The sequence below is a fragment of the Schistocerca serialis genome, chromosome 2 (assembly GCF_023864345.2).
Source record: "Schistocerca serialis cubense isolate TAMUIC-IGC-003099 chromosome 2, iqSchSeri2.2, whole genome shotgun sequence".
Taxonomy (NCBI): Eukaryota; Metazoa; Arthropoda; class Insecta; order Orthoptera; family Acrididae; genus Schistocerca; species Schistocerca serialis.
In genome coordinates, this window is record NC_064639.1 from 724,669,638 (window position 1) to 724,691,433 (window position 21,796).

The following is a 21,796-nucleotide window of genomic DNA, read 5'->3' on the forward strand; positions in this document are numbered from 1 at the left end:
CATACCCATCACTCCTAGTCAAAATTTACTATTCAGATCATATCGTCAATACTTTGGCGAGCGAAAGGTAAAGAAGACGTACTCCATTCTTTAAAATTTGCATGCATCACTGTGACAGTAGGACAGTTCGGCGTAGGACAAGGCAAAAGTGGCCTTCACGAACGACAAAGATGCACAACTGGCATCTTTAGTATTGATGAGTATCTAAAACACTCAAAGTAACCAGATTTTTCACGAACAATAACTACTGCAGAGCTTCAGCCAAACTGGAACCCAGATCTTCTGGGCTTGGTATTGGAGCGTCATACACCAAGGGCTTCAGCTCCCCCACAAAAAAAAGCCTTAGGAGTTCAGCAACACATCTATAGCAATGTGTTGAAATAACACCATCTCTGAAAGTCAGTAGCATCAAAACCTTCATCGAAATGTTGTGGGGAAATGATGCACGTGTGAAATTTTTGTAACATAAAAACTGTTTCCTTCTGTATATTCAAACACCGTAAAAATTTTTATACATAGTTTTTTACATCATGTACTAAGTGTCTCTCCTAACAATCGTCAGGCGCATTTTCTCTGGTGTTTTGGAACATATTACAATTTCGTTTTTGCATTGTGTAGGTGGAGTCACCCTGAAAAGTTGCTGCTATTCACGTATTTCGTGCGACGCCCAGTATCAACTGAAAGTGTCAGTTTGTCTCCCATTATAAAAAAAAAATTATTTTTGAATCGGAATTTAACTTTATCATTCCATAGAGCGCTACAAAATTAGTCTAGGCCGATGTTTGTTTTATCGTTATTAAAAGGAACAGTAAAACACGAAGAATAAACAGCAATCCAGCAGCGACTCAGAAGCTATGCATGCTTGGTGCCAGCAGTCAGCGAGCGTCAGGGCTGTGCTGTCGCTCCTGGAGTACTGGTTGTTGTTAGAGTTTTACTGTCACTTTTAATCATATCGATAAAATAAATATTGCACTAGACTAATCTCGAACTACTCTATCGAACAGGCACATAAAGTTTCGCACAAAATTCAGTTTATTTGTAACAGGAAATAAACCGAAGGTCTCCGTCGACACTGGGCGCTGCATGAAAGACGTGATGAGCACTATTTATTTGGGCTGACTCCAGCTACGCAACACAGAAACGAAATTGCAAATATCTGCTGATACACCAGAGGAAAATGCGACAACTCTTAGCAGAGACGCCCTATACAAATATCACAATGTATGTGTGTGTGTGTCTGGGATTCCCTTCGAAACCCTTGGATCGATTTCAGACAATTTTGGAACAGAAATGGCAGGCATCAAAAGTATCAGCACTGTGGCGTTTATAACCTCCTAGCTCCAATAGGAGCGGAGATAAGGGCAAAAATGTGTTTTTTCAGCTCCAACAGGTGTAGGGGAACAGTATCAGCCAGCCAAATCAACCTGCTTTGTTGGGCAGCCTACATGTCTGGGAAAATAAATTGTTTTCCAGGTATCGACATGTCGGCTGTTCTGCATATCAGGTGTGTTGTCTTAAAGTAGTATTAGTCTGCTTTATCGACCTGCTTTGGATGGTGTCCTATACACAAGGTGCCAGTAAATTATTTTCGACTTCCTGAAGTGTTGCCTGCACTCCACAGCAGATGTGTTGTGGGAGTATTATCGGCCTGCATTATTGAAATGTATTGCAGGGACTACATGTGTCAGTGAGCATGGCCGGGGACAGGTTGAGATGAGTAGAGGAGGGGATGGACAGAGCGAGGGTGAGGAGGAAATGGGAAGAGAGTCGGGAGGAGGGTAGCATACATGAGGCGGGTATAAGGTGTAGACAGGTAGTGGGCAGGTGGAAAAGGAAGAGGGGAAGCAGAGATGGACAGACACAGGGGGAAAGGGAAGCAGACACAGGGGGAGCAGAGTAAGATATGATTGGAGAGAGGAGGCAGAGGACATAGACAAAGAGAGTGTAGAGGAGGAGATGGAGAGACAGAGTGTTGAGGAGGAGATGGACAGTTGGAATGTCGGAGGACAAGGTAAACACACAGGCAGGGGGGAGGAAGGTGTTGACACTGAGAGGAGGCAAGAGGAGAAATGTCCACTTATGTTTCAAATACATAGACGAGTGAAGCTGTAGGAAGAGAGCCAGTATATAACAATAAAAACACTGATGGAAAGAAATCAAAAACTAATTGATGTAAAGTAATGAACTATTGGGAATAAATTTGTCTAGGTAGCATATTTAAGTGAGTAACGTTGCAAGATTACATGTTAATGTAAGCGCGAGATAAGCCATTACAAATGTAAAATGCTGATACGTTAATAACAGCTGTAACCGCCAGAAAGTTGATTGCAGCTTACAAACGTGCATGCATTATCCTGCGCAGATGCCTAATGTCAGTTTGTAGAATAGAGCTCCATACCTGTAGCACTTGCTCGATCAATACAGGGGCAGTTAATGCTGATTGTGGATGACATTGGAGTTGTCGTCCAATGGTATCCCTTATATCCTCGACTGGAGACAGATTTGGTGATCGAGCAAGCCAAGATAAAATGTTGACACACTATAGAGGATGTTGGGTTACATGATGGAAAACATCCCCAGGAATACTGTTCATGAACGGCAGCACAACAGGTCGAATCACCAGATTAATGTACAAATTTGCAGTCAGGGTTCGTGGGATAACCATGAGAGTGTTCCTGTTGTCATATGAAATTGCACACCAGACCATAACTCGACGTGTGGGCCCACTGTGTTTAATACACAGACAGTTTGGTTGCAGGCCCTCAATTGGCGTCCTTCTAACTAACACACGGCCACCACTGTCTCCGAGACAGAAATCGTCTTTCATCAGAAAACGTAACGACTTCCACCCTACCCTCCAACAATGAGCTCTCTCTTGACAACACTGAAGTCACAAATTGCAGTGACCTGGTGTCAGTGGACTGCACTCTACAGCGCGTCTGTCTCGGAGCTTTCTTGAAGTCACCAAATTGTAATATTTTGTTGTGCCGCTGTGGTTCCAACTGCAGATGCAGTACGATGCACCAGAGCTACACGCCGAACAGAATGATCTTCCCTCTCGGTAGTGCCACGTGGCCGTCCGGAGCCCGGGCTCCTTGCGATCGTAAATTCCCGTGATTACCGCTGCCAGCAATCATGTACAGTGAGTACATTCCTGCCAAATCTTTCTACAGTACTACAGAAGGAATATCCAGCTTATAGTAATCATATTAGACGATATCATTCAAACTCTGATGTGGCGTCTTTTTCGTTTTAAAGGCATTCTTGACTAACTTCAGTTAACCACGCCCAATCTCAAAAGTAATTAACGCTGACGACCGTTAAAGCGTGTATTTAAAGCAAACCTGATTTGCATCCTCATGGTGGCGCTACTAGCGGCACTCTTATGCGCCTGGCGCGAAATATGAGCAGACAACATCTTTCAGATAAAGAGAGTCCACCTGCTTAGCTGAGTGGTAACGTACATGCCTTCCATGCAGCGGGTCCAGGTTCCATTCCCGGCCGGCTTGGAGATTTTCTCCGCCCGTGGACTGGGTGTTGCGTTGTCCTCATCATCACTTACACGCAAGTCGCCCAATGTGGCGTCACTTGAAGTAAGACTTGCAACCGAACTTTCCCGGCCGACATTGCCACACCACCATTTCTTTTTCAGATGTTGAAACACGCCTAGCAACTTCCGTTTATGTCACACAACTTCGTTTTGGTGTTGCGATTTTTTTACGTCAATGTATATGATTAAACTATTAGACGAATTTTCATGGGGTTTTCACAGGTAATTTGAACATAACATGTGGCAACACGGAGGCTTAATTTCATCAAAATAGAAACACGGAAAAAAATATCGTAATCTAAGATTTTCTCTAAAATCGTCTGCTTACTCAGTGACGAACGTATTTTCGAATGTTTATGTCAGTGGCACAGTTATGCCCCGCAACCCCATCTCCACAAATCCAAACTAACTCCGAAATTAGTTCCGTTGCTTCAGACAGTTATTTGTTTACACTGAGGTACGATTTATTATTTTATTAACCGGTCTCGCGGTCTGCGTGGCTAATTGCAAAGCACAGTACAAGTAAAACCTACCGTATTGAGCCACAAGTAAACAAGTATAAGCTTCAGAATTGCATCACCAGCAATAAATAACCTACGTGTACTTTCTTAAATAATGTCTATAAACAAATAAGAAGGAACACAAGAACGGAAACACAAAATTTGAACAGCTATTGCTTGGTTACAGCGAGGTAAATAATTTTGTAACTTCTACGCATTTCTTCGCCCCTTGTGGACTGAATACTTCGTCGACTAATCCGAAAGGATAGGAGCGCTACTTCAGTTGAATTGGCAAAAGCAAGCAGGTGGCAACCAGCTCATCTGTTGTTAGGAAAAGACACTGTGCAATGAGTATGAAGGCTAAAGCTGTCAATAAGCCATTTTATTTGCTTCAGAGAGGAAAAAGAGACTGGCATAAGCCAGACTTCACATAAACTGAACATAAGAACAGAGGAGAATTGTGATATTTTCAGATGATAGCCGATTTTTCATGATGAGTGACAGACCACAGCTCGTCAGGAGTGAAGCTAGTGACAGGATGGATCCTGACTGCGTTGTGCGAACCATGAAGGATGCTCTATCGGTAATGGTGTGAGGAGCAATGACATACCAAGGCGTTGGAACGTTGTACTTTGTTCAAAGAACATTGAACGGTGATCAATACGAAGTAGTGATTCGGCGCCCTCTGATGTTCATTGCACACGACGCTTTTCCTGATGCGCAATGGATTTTCCAACAGGATCTGGTTCCATGTCACACATAAAAAAAGTAAGTACTCCTTATTTTATCTGTGTAATACAATGTACAAGGTTACCACTTTTTCATGGCCAGGAAGTTCGCCAAACCTTATTCCAATTAAGAATTTGTGGCGACAGGTTGGGAAAGGGTTTCAGAAGAAAAAGCCTGCAATAAAACCGGAGCTGTTGGAGATGACTGTGAAAGTGTGGCAGCTTGAAACTGACGTCAGTACCATCAGAAAATTGATAGGCTCCTTGCCTGACAGAGTGAAGGCTGTTTAAAGGGCACCGGGGTCCAGTAAAATACTAAGAACTTTTAAAGTATGACTGCTAAATAACGCACTTGTGATACACAGTATTTTATGCTGTAACCAAATTAAATGGAAATTTCTTTAAAATATTTAATATAAGTTTTAACTTCGATATCATCAGTGACATGAAATGTCATTGTACAAATATGTACGTCCTGTTAGATATTTCCTTGAATTAAAATGTTAGAAACAATCATGTCCTTCATTATGATGTCCTTCTCACTCGTAGACTGTCCATTTTTAATAAATATTTGAAATTTCAAATACGAATTGGTTTTTAGAAGTCTTGTACCAAAATTCTCGAAATTCTATAGGGACGTGCAGTTCTTTAGAACAGTAGTGTAACAGTAAAGCTAAAAATAAGAATATATTTATCTAACAAAAATGAGTAAAATATGTGAGAAAATACTTAATGCCACGAATAAGTTTTGTTATTTAAAATAAAACAATATCAACTTCTAAATTACACTATAACCTACTACATTATGTTAATATGCACTTAAACGTACCAGAAATACGAGAAGTGTATTGAGAAGGTACTTTTTACACCACTTAATTTTTATTTTGGAAGTGTTTGATGCGCTAACAAAAATTGTTTCTGGCATATATGTTTACTAAAATTCTCATTTTTACTGAAATTACTAAGGTATCAAAATGGTTCTGAGCACTATGGGACTTAACAGCTGAGGTCATCAGTCCCCTAGAACTTAGAACTACTTAAACCTAACTAACCTAAGGACATCACACACATCCATGCCCGAGGCAGGATTTGAACCTGTGACCGTAGCGGTCGCGCGGTTCGAGACTGAAGCGCCTAGAAGCGCTCAACAACACCGGCCGGCCACTAAAGTATCCTACCTTCTGAAGCACAGTGAACAACTATGTACTTCTCCAAATTCTCTGCAGTCATAGAATGTTGCACATCACGAAGAACGTTTTGTAGGTGGAAAATGATGTCTCCCCATTACAGAATGCTGATAGTCCAAATTTTGGGAGATTAAATATTTCTAGCCTGGAGAGCTACCTGCTGGAGCGTCTTCTTCTCCCTCCCCCCCACCCTCCCCTCCACTCCCCCCTCCCCCCACCCTCTGAGGATACTATAGATAGTAGTACAAGTCGAGTAGCCTGAATTTCTTGCCAAAACAGCGTCAAACTTACTAACTACCCTCTGCTCAATACTACTTCTAATTTCATTCAGCTTGCATTTGACGTTCTTAACAATTCCTAACGATTTCTGGAAAGACAACGCGAGATATTCTAATTCTTTAATACTGTTGAAAAAGAAGCCGAAACTGCTATTGATGTACGCCAGAGAATTTTCGACTTCAGGATCAGTGAAAGCGTTATATGCCTCTCGCACTGATATCAAAGTTTGTCTCGGAAATGAATTAGTCGCAGATTTCATGATTTGAAACTATTAAGCATACAAACCAACAGCTTCAGTGTTTCCACCTAAAGGACACGTAGGCTTAGGAGGCAATGTTATGCTTGACAGCAGCGACACACGATGCACGGCTTTGAGAAAAACTTGAGCATCCGAATACATAACAATAGTATTTCTTCTTTAATTTCCTCAGACCACAGCACTTTTAAGACTGTCATTCACAAAACAAGTTACTTTTGAATTATTTGAGCGTGTCAACACTTTGCAGGGTAAGCCGAGTTTGGCGACAGTGGGATTACTAAGGACACAACCGCATACGTCTGTTGTTTCGCTGACGGATGTCCATATGTGATGGTTCCTTATACAGCGCTGCACAGAGCCTCCTGGCAACAAAAATCTAAACAGTTGTTCGCTCATGTCGATTCATCAGGATTCTGTTGCCTACAGTATTTTTGTAGAAAATACACTTCCACTGGCGATTAAATTCCACAGACAGAAACATTACGGAGCATATCTGGGATGCTTTGCAACGTGCTGTTCATAAGAGATCTCCACCCCCTCGTACTCCTAAGGATTTATGGACAGCCCTGCAAGATTCATGGTGTCAGTTCTCTGCAGCACTTCAGACATTAGTCGAGTCTATGCCACGTTGTATTGCCGCACCTCTGCGTGCTCGCGGGGGCCTTACACGGTATTGGGCAGGTGTACCAGTTTCTTTGACTCTTCAGTGTATAAACGGCCAGGCTCTAATTATACGTATTTTACTTCGCTGAAGTGCGAGTGTGGTGTAAAGTAAAAAGACGTTCTGCACCATTAAAGCTTTGAGTCGTGCTGTAAGTTGTACACGCTAGGTCAGTTAGAGAGAGGTAAGGATACAGATTCTTTTCCCAGTCTGACATACAGTTAGACTTTTTCACAAAGTTTCATTTTCTTCTATGTTCCCCACACACTACGGCACTACGGGAAAAGTGACAGCATAGACACTGCAATTCTCGAAATGCGATAGAAAGATTGGATTACCTGCTAACTTTTCTGCCTTTGCTATCCTCTTCATGTGATTCAGCTCTCCGTCAGCGGAGAAGAGATAAAGGTACACGTTTTGCGTCTGCTTAGAGTGAATCCTGGCCGTCTTTATCACGGGATAGTTGAAAGCCAAATCGCCACGGATCTGAAAATAAAATATGTCGTGAGAAAAAGTTAACCATCGTGCCAACAGAAATTAAAATGAATCTTATATCGAAATTAATGAAATATACCACCGATGCTTATCTGGCATAAACATCCGTGAGTTAATGTTATGCACTCATTAACAGCCACTGGTGGTTTACTAATTTAATCAGAATCGTCACAAACCGGAGGTGCACCGCATTTCTGTGCTAACTCCAGGGTAAGAGCTGGCCCCACGATCCGTCACTAAGCTACTTACCAGTTTGTAACTAAAGCAGTTGTAAATTACTAGTTTTATTTCACGTATAAACATGAGCAACAGACCCGTTGTATACGAGCGACAAGCTTATAAACACATGTGACTCACGTATTGAGTTCGACCCTCCATTAAGATGAATTGAAATGAGTGACTTTGTCCATGGTTTTGTCAGTACTGAAACTCAGTAGATTTTCTGTAAATAATTTTGATGTTTTAAAACTCAGCGACTAGTAATGGGAAATGCTATTTCGAGCACAGGACAATAGAGTTTCGTGTACGAATTGGATTGGATTGTTTGGGGGAAGAGACCAAACATCGAAGTCATACGTCTCATCGGATTAGGGAAGGACGGGGAAGGAAGTCGGCCGTGCCCTTTCAACAGAACCATCCCGACATTTGCCTGGGGCGAATTCGGAAAATCACGGAAAACCTAAAACAGGATGGGCGGACATGGGATTGAACCGTCGTCCTCCTGAACGCGAGTCCAGTGTGCTAACCACTGCGCCACCTCGCTCGGTGACTGCGTGTACGTTAATGTCACAAGCGTCAGAGTCAAGTCTTGCTCAAGATCACACTCCCTCCACCACTCCCCCTGCCCACCTAACCCTCTTTTGCTGTACGTGATAGTAATGTTCCCATAGTAGCTATGCCACTGTTCCAGCATCAAGGATTTGTGATTGTTACGTTACAACAGCTATTGTATGCCTTCTGTATGAGAGATCTTTATCTCTCAGCTAGCATTCCTAATTATTTCATGTAAGTACGTGTTCTGACAAGTTGCTCTAGGGCATACAGTAGTTATGAATTTATGTAGCTTCTTCCTTAATGATCGAAGATTGCAGAGATTGCACATTTTTCATGCACTTTGGGGTAAAAATTGTCTTATGCTTGCAAAAGTTCAGTGCTATTTGTGGATGGTCTTATTCCACAAGGAACTCACATTCAGTGCTGTGATTGTATCATAGCAATTCTTGCACAGTAAAGAGATACTTTTAAAGAGTTCTACTGGGTAGCACCATAGCTTCCGTTATAAAATTCTTGGAGCATCAGATTTTTTTCTACTTCAATACCAGCAAGGAACAATCCACACCTACACTCTCAGAAAATAAGAAAAGGGCTCACCACGAAGGAATTACCTGAATGGCACGGAAATTGGCTGCAAAATTTGATGATTTATTCAAGAGAAAGGGCTTCACATATTGAGCAAGTCAATAACGCTGTAGTAGAAAAGGTTCAGATGGCTCTGAGCACTATGGGACCTAACATCTGAAGTCATCAGTCCCCTAGAACGTAGAACTACTTAAACCTAACTAACCTAAGGACAGCACACACATCCATGCCCGAGGCAGGATTCGAACCTGCGACCGTAGCGGTCGCGCGGTTCCAGACTGCAGCGCCTAGAACCACTCGGCAACATCGGCCGGCGCGTTGGTAGACATATGGCTCTTATGCAAGCAGTTATTCGGCTTGCCATTGACTGATAGAGTTGCTGGATGTCCTACCGAGGGATATCGTGCCAAATTATGTCCAATTGGTGCGTTAGATCGTCAAAATACCGAGATGTTTGGACGACCTTTCCCATAATGCTCCAAACATTCTCAACTCGGCAGAGATCTGGCGACCTTAATGGATAAGGTAGGGTTCAGTAAGAACGTGGGAGGTCATTATCTTGCTGAAATGTAAGCCCAAGATGGCTTGCCAGGAAGGACAACAGAACGGGGCGTAGAATATTGTCGACGTACCACTGTGCTTGCTGTAAGGATTCTGTGGGTCACAATCAGAGGGTCATACTATGCAAAGAAATAGCACCCCAGACCATCGCTCCTGATCGTCGGGCTGTATGGCGAGTGACAGTCATGTTGGTATCCCAGCGCAGTCCGTGGCGTCTTCAGACACGCCTTCGGACTGGAATTTCATTGGCTGGACTAGAACTGTCTTCCGTGATGAGCCTCGCTTCGAACTGAGCACTAATGGCTAACGTTTGGGGTATTATGGGCAGGGTCCTCCAACCAGTTGAACGATTTTCCACGATATTTCTGAGGGGAACATCCACCAACTCTGTCGATCAATGGCAAGCCGAATAACTGCTGGCATAAGGGCCAGAAGTGGACCAAAGCTTTACTGACTTCCTCATTTTGTGAATCGATTGCTCTTGAACAAATTATCCAGTTTTTCTAAAATTGTAATCATTTGTTTGTTTGTGTATGTACATCACATCTACCGATTTCCGTACCCATCGAATAATTCCATCTTGGTGCGTATTTCTTTTTTGTCTTAGAGTGTGATCGAAATATGTTAACTGATGAAGGCTGTTATGATGACTACTCGCATCAGTTACACTTCAGTTATTTAGTTATTCAGATGATACGTTGATTACGATGATTGGTGGTTTCATCAAAACTTACCAAACGATATCATTTTGCCATTTCTTTTGAAGAACTATTGTATCATGTCATGAAGGTCTTGTTTACAGACATTATGCAACTGTGTAGTAGTTGCCCTTTTGATACTGGGAATTCTCGCATGGTTTACTATTCCTTGGTGGACAAACATATATCATTACATACATTGTGTTCTGCTAGGAGACTGCTCTATTCTCGGCTGTCGTGTATTGCCTAGCTCCCGACCACCGCAGGTGTCAGCCCTTTCAGTAGGCTAGTAACTTAAAGGCAGGAGATCGCAACCCAAGCAACCGTCACAGTACAGGGTGGCGCTACGTTCGCCGTATGCAGCGCTATCGTCAGCACTAGCTCACCTCGGCGAGTCACGTGCCACCACTAAGCTTTCCTGGCTTTCTCTTTAGGCAGTTGACAACGCAAGTTCACACTTCACGGCTCTCTGGACTTAACGCCAATCGCACAAGCAGTCTCTCAATCAGAGTTCCATTTTCTGAGCGTGCAATACACTCCGGCCTTCACACTGGCCATTCCCACGACCCACCAGAGCCAATGAAAACGCTCAACCCGTCCAAACTGCCAAGTCATCGCAAGCATATCAAACATGGACTACGTCCATATACGAAGATTTCCTGGCTACGTCACTAATACCGTATTTGGACAGACCAGTACACCTTGGTTCAAATGGCTCTGAGCACTATGGGACTTAACATCTGAGGTCATCAGTCCCCTAGAACTTAGAACTACTTAAACCTAACTAGCCTAAGGACATCACACACACATTCATGCCCGAGGCAGGATTCGAACCGGCGACCGTAGCGGACATGCGGTTCCAGACTGTAGTACACCTTGTATCTTATGAGAAACTGTTACGGTGTGTTGAGTCACTCTCATATCAGATCTGGACGAGGTTTTAGTTGTGTTACTACATTTCTGAAGCTCCTTTATGTTGAACTCTTACTCGAGCTATTGTGTTAATGAAGTTTCAGTTTTCTGTGGCTGCCTGAGTACATCTATTTCTTTCATTTTGTTGCGAGTGTTGCGCGGGTTTTGAAAAGTTAGGTGCTTGTACTATTAAGTGAGAATGAATCTGATGCATTTCGCTTGTCAATGATTGGAGAATATTTTATGTGAATCAACACCTGACGTTATTTTTTTCCATTTTTTGCAATTTTTGGAGTGAATAAATGTGGATTCACGCATACTCATGACTAAAAGGATGCCTGAACTGCCATTAACTCAGCTTTTACAGTTGCAATGGAAATATATACAACAATTGCTCCAGGGGATTTCCCAACAGGTTTAGCTACATTGTACAGTGGCAGCACCACTACAAGCATCAGGTATGTTGGCACAGCTTTTGCCACAAGTGCAGCTCTTTCGGCGCAATTCCGATCTCCTTCGATGGCAGCTCGCCTGTCCCGATGCAGCCTCGTCCATCCACGGACGGAGCAGCATCTTTCTTAGGAGTACAACGATGCCTGGGATTTGTAGCCTGTAACATTTCCTCAAGGCCTCTGCATTCGACATGGTTGTATCCTGGCCTACGCAGTCTTTGTGTCTCTGGAACCTCAGTACTTGCTCGTCTCCAGCGCCTCTTCAGGCTTTAGCACCACTAACATCTGGAGCTAACGACCCCCCTGATAACCCGCCTTCAGTGAACCTTTTCCTTCGCTCCCTGTGCACTCGGCACTTGCCCGGTCCATGAATTCTCCAGTCTGGCCAATGGTGGCATCGCTTTTCTCTCTTTTGACTCCACTAACTGCCACTTGTCCCTGACACCCAGGGCACCCTTGGCTGCACCTGCCTTTCCACACATCGCCCTAGCTCAGCTCACATCCTTGGTGCCTCATTCCTCTGCTGGGCCTCTTCCTTTCCAAATGTGGGTTCCGATCGCCGCATTCTCTTGGTTTCTTCTCTGATAGGTGATTCACAGAGCATGGCGCGCTTTTTACAGATCCGCTCTCTGTGTCTGTTCCTGGACGGCTCTGATCGTGATTGTATCCTGTGGTCTCTCGAGCCTTCTGTTCTGTGCAGAGTGCTTGCTATTTTTCGTCTGGTCACCTTTCACAGGACACCAGCAGGACTCCATTTCTGTTCTCCTGCTTGGCAATGCCAGGACATACCGCCTTTGGTGACATCCGGTCGCCCTTTTCTCGACTATGATTTCGCACATTTCTCATTTTCCAGGTTCGCTCCTTCCTGTTCTCATCTGAGTGGACCTCTCTCTCTTCAAGGCTACCTCTGTGCAGTGGGCATCTAGCACCAATTCTAGATCCAGGTCTCTGCCGCCACCAGAGCCAACGCTTGAATCTGCCGTCCCACTCCAGGAGACCTGCTCTTCTCCACGATGATGCTGACACCTCTCCACTGGGGAAGAATAAATGCGGAATCCTCAGCTGTCATCTACGTTACACAAGCCAACGAGTTGGCTCCAGCATCTCCTCCGCAGGAAAGAGGAATGCTGTCGCCTACAGCCCGATACTAAAGACACAGTGGTGCAGGCTTTCGAATCCTTCCACTATGCCAGTAATCCAACTGCAGGAGATAACACCTCAGCAGCCACCTGGTACCAGGTGGTGTAACGTTTGCCGTATGCAACATTGCTATCATTGGCACTAGCTTGCCTCCGTGAGTCATGCTCCACCACAAAGCTTTCCCGGTATTCTTCTGCCGGACAGCTTAGTAGGACCCTGCCTGGCTGCTTTCCAGGCAGTCAACATTGGAAATTCACAAAGAACGGTTCTCTGGACTTGGTGACGACCGTGCAAGTGGTCCCTCAATCAGAGTTCCACTCGCCAAGCATGTAGTATACTCTGGTCTTTACGCCAGCCACATCCATGACCAACAGTCGGAATCTACTGCCCCACATATCACGTCCAAAGCACCGAGTCATTGTGAGTGTATCAGACAGGCACTATGTCAGTGATCCCCTGTTCGGACAGGCAAGTATACTTAACACAGTGACCGTAGTTAGCATAAACAATACAACCCATACCTTCTAAGAAACTGGTATGATGTATTGTGTTATTCTCGTATTACATTTGGACGATTGTTTAGGGGTGCTATTTCTTACGCTTCTTCATGTTGAACTTGCTTGATGTGTTGTGTTAATAAAGTTTCATTGTTCTGTGGCGACCTGAGCTGATTCATTCATTAGCAGTGTGCAACAGACACAACGGAATTTAACAGAAACTATCACAGTTTTGCTATTTGAAGAGTTGTGAAGTGGGGTTTTGTGAATCTTGAAAGCTTAAAAATAATATAGATTCCTGTATACGTGACATTCAGGTGGACTTGTAGCCTAATTCCTCTTCAAGTTACAGAAATATCTAGATATTTTTCACCACAGTTGCGACATGCCTGCATGTCGTAAGAAGGTTATTTCGTTCTAGTATTGTGTTCCAAAATGTCATTATGCTCAGCTCTCATTTGGTACATGGTTCAGTGCCTTGGTAGTGACATCACTGACTGTTTTGACACCACCCAAGCAATCAGCTTGTGTCACTAAGCACAGAATGACGTACAATCAAACATCTTATTCTGTTTTCATTACGCAGTGATTGGTGACCCTGTGGAATCCTCCTGCAAAACATTAGGATAAGTTGTTTTCGTAGTGTTGGAAGCTTCAGTCCTAGAAACTAACATGAAAAACATGCCTTCGAGTTGGTGACAATCTCTGTCACAACCACAATTATACAAAACACGGAATACAGTATACAGCTAACACTGACATCTGGTCTATAACTGTCTCTCTCTCTCTCTATTTTTAAAATGAAAGTAACTATTAATGCAATATTAACTTAGTGGGACTATAACTAACTTCAAAGAACACTAAGAGACAAGAGGCCCATAACTTCGCATAGTGTGCCGTAGCCTCAAGTGTGTTGTGTCATAGCTTGTAGTGGCCATCTGTCAATACACAGTATGTACCGTCTAAGGAAAAAAAAAAAAAAAAACGCATCATGAAGGGATTATCCGAATGGGATGGAAATCGGTAGATGTGATGTTCATGTACTGACAAACAAATGATGACAGTTTCAGAAAAAGTAGATCATTTAATCAAGTAGATCATTTAATCAAAAGAAAGTTCGCAAATCGAGCAAGTCAGTAACGCATTGCTCCAGCTCTGGCCCTTAAGCAAGCAATTATTCGCCTTGACACTGATTGATACAGTTGTTTTATATTCTCCTAAGGGATATCGTGCCAAATTATGTCCAATTGGCACATTAGATCTGCGCCCTTCAGATGCAGTTACAAAAAGCAAAGGAAGAACTAGATAGGTTGAGGAGGGTGAAGGGTGGTGGGGAATGGGAACTGGCAGTTGGCAAGAAGGCAACTGGGAAGAGGAGGTGTTCAGACTTTATACTTTGTACGAGGGCGGTTCAGAAAGTAACCTCCGATTGGTCACAGTGCGGGTTGTGGGGGGAGTAGACGCCATCTGTGCGTTCACGCACTCAACAGGTCAGTCGGCATCAAGCCGTGGTCGAGCGAACGTCGTACCTGCGCTAGTTTAGTTTTTGTGGCAGTTTGAAATGTGTGCTGCAATAGAAAACCCCGCCAAATGTGAAGTGCGTGCTGTCATAAGGTTTTTAACAGCCAAAGGATATTCTGCAGCAGCTATTCATCGTGAGCTTTGTGCCGTGTACGGACCAAGAGTTATGAGTGAAGGAGTTGTCCGTGAATGGGTACGTTTATTTAAAAGTGGACGAGAAAACGTTCATGATGAAGAGAGGAGTGGTAGACCATCATTGGTGACTGACGAACTCGTTCAGACAGTTGATGCAAAAGTTCGTGAAAATCGACGTTTCTCAATGTCGGAGTTGTCTACTGGTTTTCCACAGATTTCTAAGACTCTCTTGTACGAGATAGTGACAGCAAGATTGGGTTACCGTAAGTTCTGTGCACGATGGGTGCCCAAAATTCTTACCGACCACCACAAAACTCAAAGAATGGCCTCTGCATTAGACTTTCTGTCACGTTATGAGGACGAAGGAGAACCATTGTTAAACAGAATCGTGACCGGTGACGAAACCTGGATTAAGTACGTGAACCCTGAGACAAAAGAACAATCAAAGATGTGGGCACATTCAAATTCGCCTACCAAACCAAGAAAAGCCTCGCAAGATTTTTCTGCCAGAAAACTGATGGCAACGGTGTTTTGGGATGCCAAAGGGGTGTTGTTGGTTGAATTCATGGAACGTGGTACAACCATTAACCAAGACGTGTACTGTGAAACAATAAAAAAGTTACGACGGGCTATACAGAACAAACGCCGTGGTATGCTGACTTCCGGTATCGTTTTTTTGCACGATAACGCCCGTCCTCACTCTGCTCGCAGAACAACGGCCCTTCTTGAGTCCTTCAAGTGGGACGTTATCAACCATCCACCTTACAGCCCAGACCTGGCGCCAAGTGATTATCACCTCTTCATGCATTTGAAGAAATGGCTCGGGTCACAGCGGTTTGATGACGACGAAGAGCTCAAAGATGCGGTCACAGGCTGGCTCCAGGCACAAGCGGGTGATTTTTATGCAGAAGGAATTTCAAAGCTTGTGAAGAGATACGATAAGTGCCTCAATCGCTATGGAGACTATATAGAAAAATAGTGCAAAGATGTAGTTGTAAGATGTATATATTAAAATATTTTTATTTAACTTGGTGTATTTTTTTAAATCAACCGGAGGTTACTTTCTGAACGGCCCTCGTATATATGTAATAGATTTGACCAGCTGTCAGAGTTGAGTGGAGAGGAGCCTCATGTAGCTGTAGTGTAGGGAACATGCAACAGTCCTCAGCAGTTAGGAGGCCTAGACCAGTTGCAAAGCCTAACAGAAAGAAGAAGGTTCTGCTGCTAGGTAGTTCGCATGGCAGAGAGAGGGGCTAGCAATTGCAGGAAGTGTTGGGGAATGAACACCAGGCCACCAGCATTGTTGGAAGCCTAGTGCAGGATTGGCTCAGATGACTGACAACATAGGGGAATTAAGTAGGAATTTTACGAAAGAGGATCAGGTAGTAATTGTAGGTGGAGCTGGGAAAAGTCTTTATAGGGATGGGAAGTAAGATGTAGGTGGTGACTTGGTAAAGATAGCTACTCAAATTGATGACACTAATGCGCACTTCGTGCAGCCGTTTCAGCATCATGATCGGTCTCGTCTTAATGCTGCTGTTAGGCGTGTTGTCATGGGGCTGGATGATGATGATGATGTTTGGTTCGTGGGGCGCTCAACTGTGCGGTCAACCGCCCGTACGAAGACCCAATTTTTTTCACACTCCAATTTTTTACATAGTCCAATCTAGCCGGAATGATGATGATGATGATGATGAAATCATGAGGACAACGCAAACACCGAGTCCCTGGGCAGGGAAAATCCCCAACCCGTCCGGAAATCGAACCCAGGATCCTGTGATCCAGTAGCAACAATGCTATCCACTAGACCACAATCAAGGGGCTGGAGAAGCCACTGATGGCAGAGGGCATGTGGCTCACATTACAGTAGTGCCAGTTGAGTCTATCAATAGATCGCGTTTCATTAGGCATGACCTGCACATCAGTAGGTGTGGGAAGGGATTGTTGGCAAATCTTATAGATGACAGCGTAGTGGGCGGTTGTGGGATCACTCATGGGAAAGTTCCTGTTATAGTTGGTGTTAGAGGTGCACCTTTTGATTGAAGGGAGCTGATAGGTATCCCTGCTTAAAGCAAGCCCCTCTAATATAGGAATCACCTTCAAAGGAGGCCAGATATCCAAGTAGTGAAGGAATTACCATATTTCATCAAAATATAAGAGTTATTAGAGATAACGTTAGTCAACTGCTTATAAAAATGGTTCAAATGGCGCTGAGCACTATGGGACTTAACATCTGAGGTCATCAGCCCCTAGAACTTAGAACTACTTAAACCTAACTAACCTAAGGACATCACAAACATCCATGCCCGAGGCAGGATTCGAACCTGCGACCGTAGCAGCAGCGCGGTTCCGGATTGAAGCGCCTAGAACCGCTCGGCCACTGCGGCTGGCAACTGCTTATACATGGTGACTCTGACATTGGTATATCAGAGCCCCACTTAAATAATTTGACAATTCAGAGGCTTCGTTTACCCAGGGTACAGTTTAGCTGGCTGTTTCTCAAGGAGTTCTTTGTGGAGTGGGGGAGTGGCCATGTATATAAAAGCAGTATTCCATTTGAGTCTGTCGACGTATCTACACTGCACTGAACAGGTATTTGAATGTTGTGCAGGGACAGTTGAATTTAGTGAAACTAAACTCCTAATTTTAGTTGTTTCTAGGTCCCCTAATTCTAACTTCAGAGCATTTCTGCTCAAGCTACAGAGGGTTCTTGGTTCACTTTATAGGAGGTACCAAAAATTAGTTACATGTGGTGACTTCAATATTAATTTTGTGTGTGATTGTTAAAAAAAAAAAAGGATGTTGGAAAATCTCCCACATTCATATGATCTGATGCAGACTGTGTTTTTTCCAATTAGGGTGCAGGGGAACAGTAGCACAGCCATAGACAATATTTTTATTCGTTCTTCATTACTAGATGGGCATTCTGTTAGTAAAAAGGGTGAATGGCCTTTCAGACTGTGATGCACAAATTTTAACAGTAAAAAGTTTTTATATTCAAACGAATGTTATATATAATTACAAACTAAGGAGGAAAGCTAATCCAACGGCAAGAGAGAGTTTTTTAAACCTCATTAAGGAACAAGAGTGGCAGGATGTTTATAGCCCGATAAAACAGATGAATAATGTAATGCTTTCCTTAACACATTTCTCATGCTCTTTGAAAGTGGATAAGGATATCACATACAACAATGTGGAAATTATATCAAATTGTTAGAAGTAATCACAATCAACCTACAGCAGCCCATTACAAACAGGAAGGTGCTTAAAAATGTTATTAGGAAGGCAAAATGTATGTTGTATGCAAATAGAATAGCTAATTCACAGGATGAAGTTAAAACCATATGGTCATTCATCAAGGAAGTGTCTGATCAGCAGCACAAGATCGATAATATCAAGTCAGTACTTAGTAAAAATATTTCTGTTACTATTAAGTCAGATATATTTACAGTATTTCACAATCACTTTCTGAAAATTTAATAAAAAACGTAGTTTCTATAGCTCCCTTGGAAGATGCCTTTCCGAGACTGAAGTCTGAAATACTTCACTGTCATACTGACAAGGGGGATATTGAGTCAATAATTAAATCACTGAAGACCAAGGACTCTCATGGATATGATGGAGTACCTAGCAGAATATTAAAGTACTGTGCTGCACAAGTTAGTTCTGTACTTAGCCATATTTGCATTTTTTCCTTTAAGAATCATCACTTCCCTGAACGACTAAAGTACTCCGTAGTAAAGCCGCTTCATAAAAAGGGAGAAAGGAATAATGTAGGAGATTTGAAACCTATTTTTACGCTAGGAGTTTTGCTAAAGTTATTGAAAAGGCTTTGTATGTAAAGATAATTGATCATTTTATTTCATATAATTTGCTATCAAATGTACAGTTAGGTTTTAGAAGTGGTTTGACAACTGAAAATGCTATCTCCTCTTTTCTCTCCGAGGTACTGGATGGATTAAACAAAAGGTCTCTAACGCTAGGCGTCTTTTTTTATTTAATTAAGGCATTTCATTGTGTTGACCACAAAATACTGTAAAGTTGGACCATTATGGAATACAGGGAGTGGCTCACAACTGGTTCACCTCTTACTTTAACAACAGACAGCAGAAGGTCATTATCCACAGTGCTGAGAATGGCTATGATGTTGGATCTGAGTAAGGTACAGTAAAGTGGGGAGTGCCCCAGGGATCAGTGTTGGGGCCACTCCTGTTCCTTATTTATATAAATGATATGTCCTCTAGTGTTACAGATGATTCTAAAATATTTCTATTTGCTGATGACACTAGCTTGGTACTAAAGGATGTTGTGTGCAACATTGGCACTGTTCCAAAAAGTGCAGCTCATGACAGAAGTTAATGGCTTGTAAAAATTAAATTAACGCTAAATCACAGTAAGACGTAATTTTTATATTTTCTAACGCACAACTCAACACAACCCGACGTTTTAATTTCACAGAATGGGCGTTTGATTAATGAAACTGAACAGTTCAAATTTCTAGGTGTTCCGATAGACAGTAAACTGTCATGGGAAGCCCACATTCAGGATCTTGTTCAAAGACTTAATACTGCCATTTTTACTATTCGAACGAAATGTGAAATAAGTAATAGCTCGACAAAAAAAGTAGTCTACTTCGCTTACTGTCTTTCGGTTATGACGAATGGTATTATATTTTGGAGTAACGCTTGCCATTGTGAAAGGATATTTTTGGCTCAGAAATGGGCGGTTCGGACAATAAGTGGTGTAAGATTGTGAACCTCTTGTCGACCCCTGTTCACTAGTCTGAATGTTCTGACATTGGCCCCTCAATATATATATATTCTTTACCGTCGTTTCTTGCTAACGATATCAGATTATTCCTGACAATTAGCAGTGAAAACTCAGTTAATATTAGGCAGAAACCCTATCTGCATTTAGATCGCACTTCCTTGACTCTTGTGCAGAAAGGTGTGCAGTATACTGCTGCAACCATTTTCAATAAGTTACCATAAGAATTAAAAACTCTTAGCAGCATCCAATGCACTTTCAAATCGAAGCTGAAGAGTTTCCTCGTGGATCACTCCTTCTATTCTGTCGAGGAGTTCCTTGAAAAATTAAGCTGATTCCTGTGTTACAGTGTTGATTTCGTTTACATAAAATTATGTCTCGTCTTTTTTTGGGTTCATTAACATATTATTTTATCTGTTATTAGGTTTATGTCGCAGTTTCATGTACTGACACGTTCCATGACCTTGGAGATTTGCTCCTCAATTTGTTGCTACGGATCTAGAAGTGTAAAATAAAAATAAATTAAAAAATCCCGAGCTGGTTGAAGGGTCCTGTCCATAATGCTCCAAATGTTCTCAATTGGGGAGCGATCTGGCGACATTACTGGCCAAGGTAGGCAAGGTAGATTCGGCAAGCACGAAGACAAACATTAGAAACACTCGCCGTGTACAGGTGGCATTATCTTGCTGAGATGTAAGCGCAGAATGGCTTGCCATGAAAGACAATGAAACTGGGCGTAGAGTAGTGTCGACATACTGCTATGCTATAAGGATGCATCGTTGAAAACCAAATGTGTCCTGCTGCGAAATGAAATGGTTTCCCAAACCTCAATGCGGGATGTCGGGCCTCCTGACGGGTGATATTCAGGTTGGTATCTCACCGCTGTCTGGGGTGTCTCCAGACATGTCGTAGCTGGTCACTGGAGCTCAATCGAAACGAACTCATCACTGAAGACAATTCTATTCCAATTACATTCCAGGCCGAAGACGTGTCAGCAGACGCCCTGGACAGGGATAGGATACCAATCTGACTGTCACCCAACATACGTTCCTCCCAACAGGAGTGATGGACTGACGTGCCATTTCATTTCGTAGCAGCAACCCTTTGGTTGTCACCAGCAGAACTTTTACAGCACAACAGTCCGTCGACGATATTCTTTCAGCAAGATAATGCTCGCCTGCGCACGGCGAGAGTTTCTACTGCTCGTCTTCGTACTTACCAAACCCTACCGTCGCCAGCAGGGTCTCTGGACCTCTCCCAACAGAGAACATTTGTAGCATTATGGGCGGGCCTTCCAACCACCTCGCGATTTTGACGATCTAACGCACAAATTGGACAGAATTTGGCACGATATCCCTCAGTAGGATATCCAAAAACTCTATCAATCGACCGCAAGCCGAATAACTGCTTGCATAAGATCCAGAGGTGGGCCAATGCGTTATTGACTTGCTGAGTTTGTGAAACTCTTTCCCTTGAATAAATCATACAGTTTTTCTAAAATTGTAATCATCATTTTTTATCTGTACATGTACATCACATCTGCCGATTTCCGTTCCATTCGGATAATTTCTTCGTGGTATATCGCTTTTTTGGTATAGAGAAGGAAATCGGTCGACATGAACACATGCCTGCAGTGATATCCTATTCTACCAAGAAACGGTGTGGCAAGTAAGTCTGCGACCTAAATATTTGAGAACAGGTGATTAGAATAGGTGCATTTCTTATTTCAGCATTTGTGCGCCTTCTCAGTCGTCGGGACAGAAGGAATGAGTTAACATACGGAGAAGAGCACTAGACCGTGTAAGATCTGCTCATGCCGTCTCTTTGTTCCCCACACAAGAAAAATAACGTCTATCTTACAGCTCGTCAACTGAGACATCAGTTTCAAGGAGGAAGCAATGCTTAAATGTGTAGTCGACACCACGGGACAGAGCAGGAAGGAAGTTATCAGAGGACGCTCAGCAGTTAGTATTACTCCTCACAGTTTCTGTTTCTGAATGAAATTACTCTCTTCTCACAGGTTCTGTTTCCAAATCAAATGGACTATTTCATTAGTCTAAACTGTACCTAACTATCAGCCATTTTGTAATTTTTT

The 21,796-nt window shown here is 42.9% G+C and overlaps 1 protein-coding gene across 1 annotated transcript in view; it reads right to left on the bottom strand.

Annotated features, from left to right (window-relative positions):
• LOC126456363 (juvenile hormone esterase-like) overlaps positions 1–21,796 on the bottom strand; it is a 120,713-nt gene that overhangs the window by 19,797 nt on the left and 79,120 nt on the right. The window contains exon 9 of the mRNA XM_050092117.1: positions 7,503–7,650. Within this exon, the coding sequence (XP_049948074.1) occupies positions 7,503–7,650 (148 nt within the window). The remainder of the gene's footprint in view (positions 1–7,502; positions 7,651–21,796) is intronic.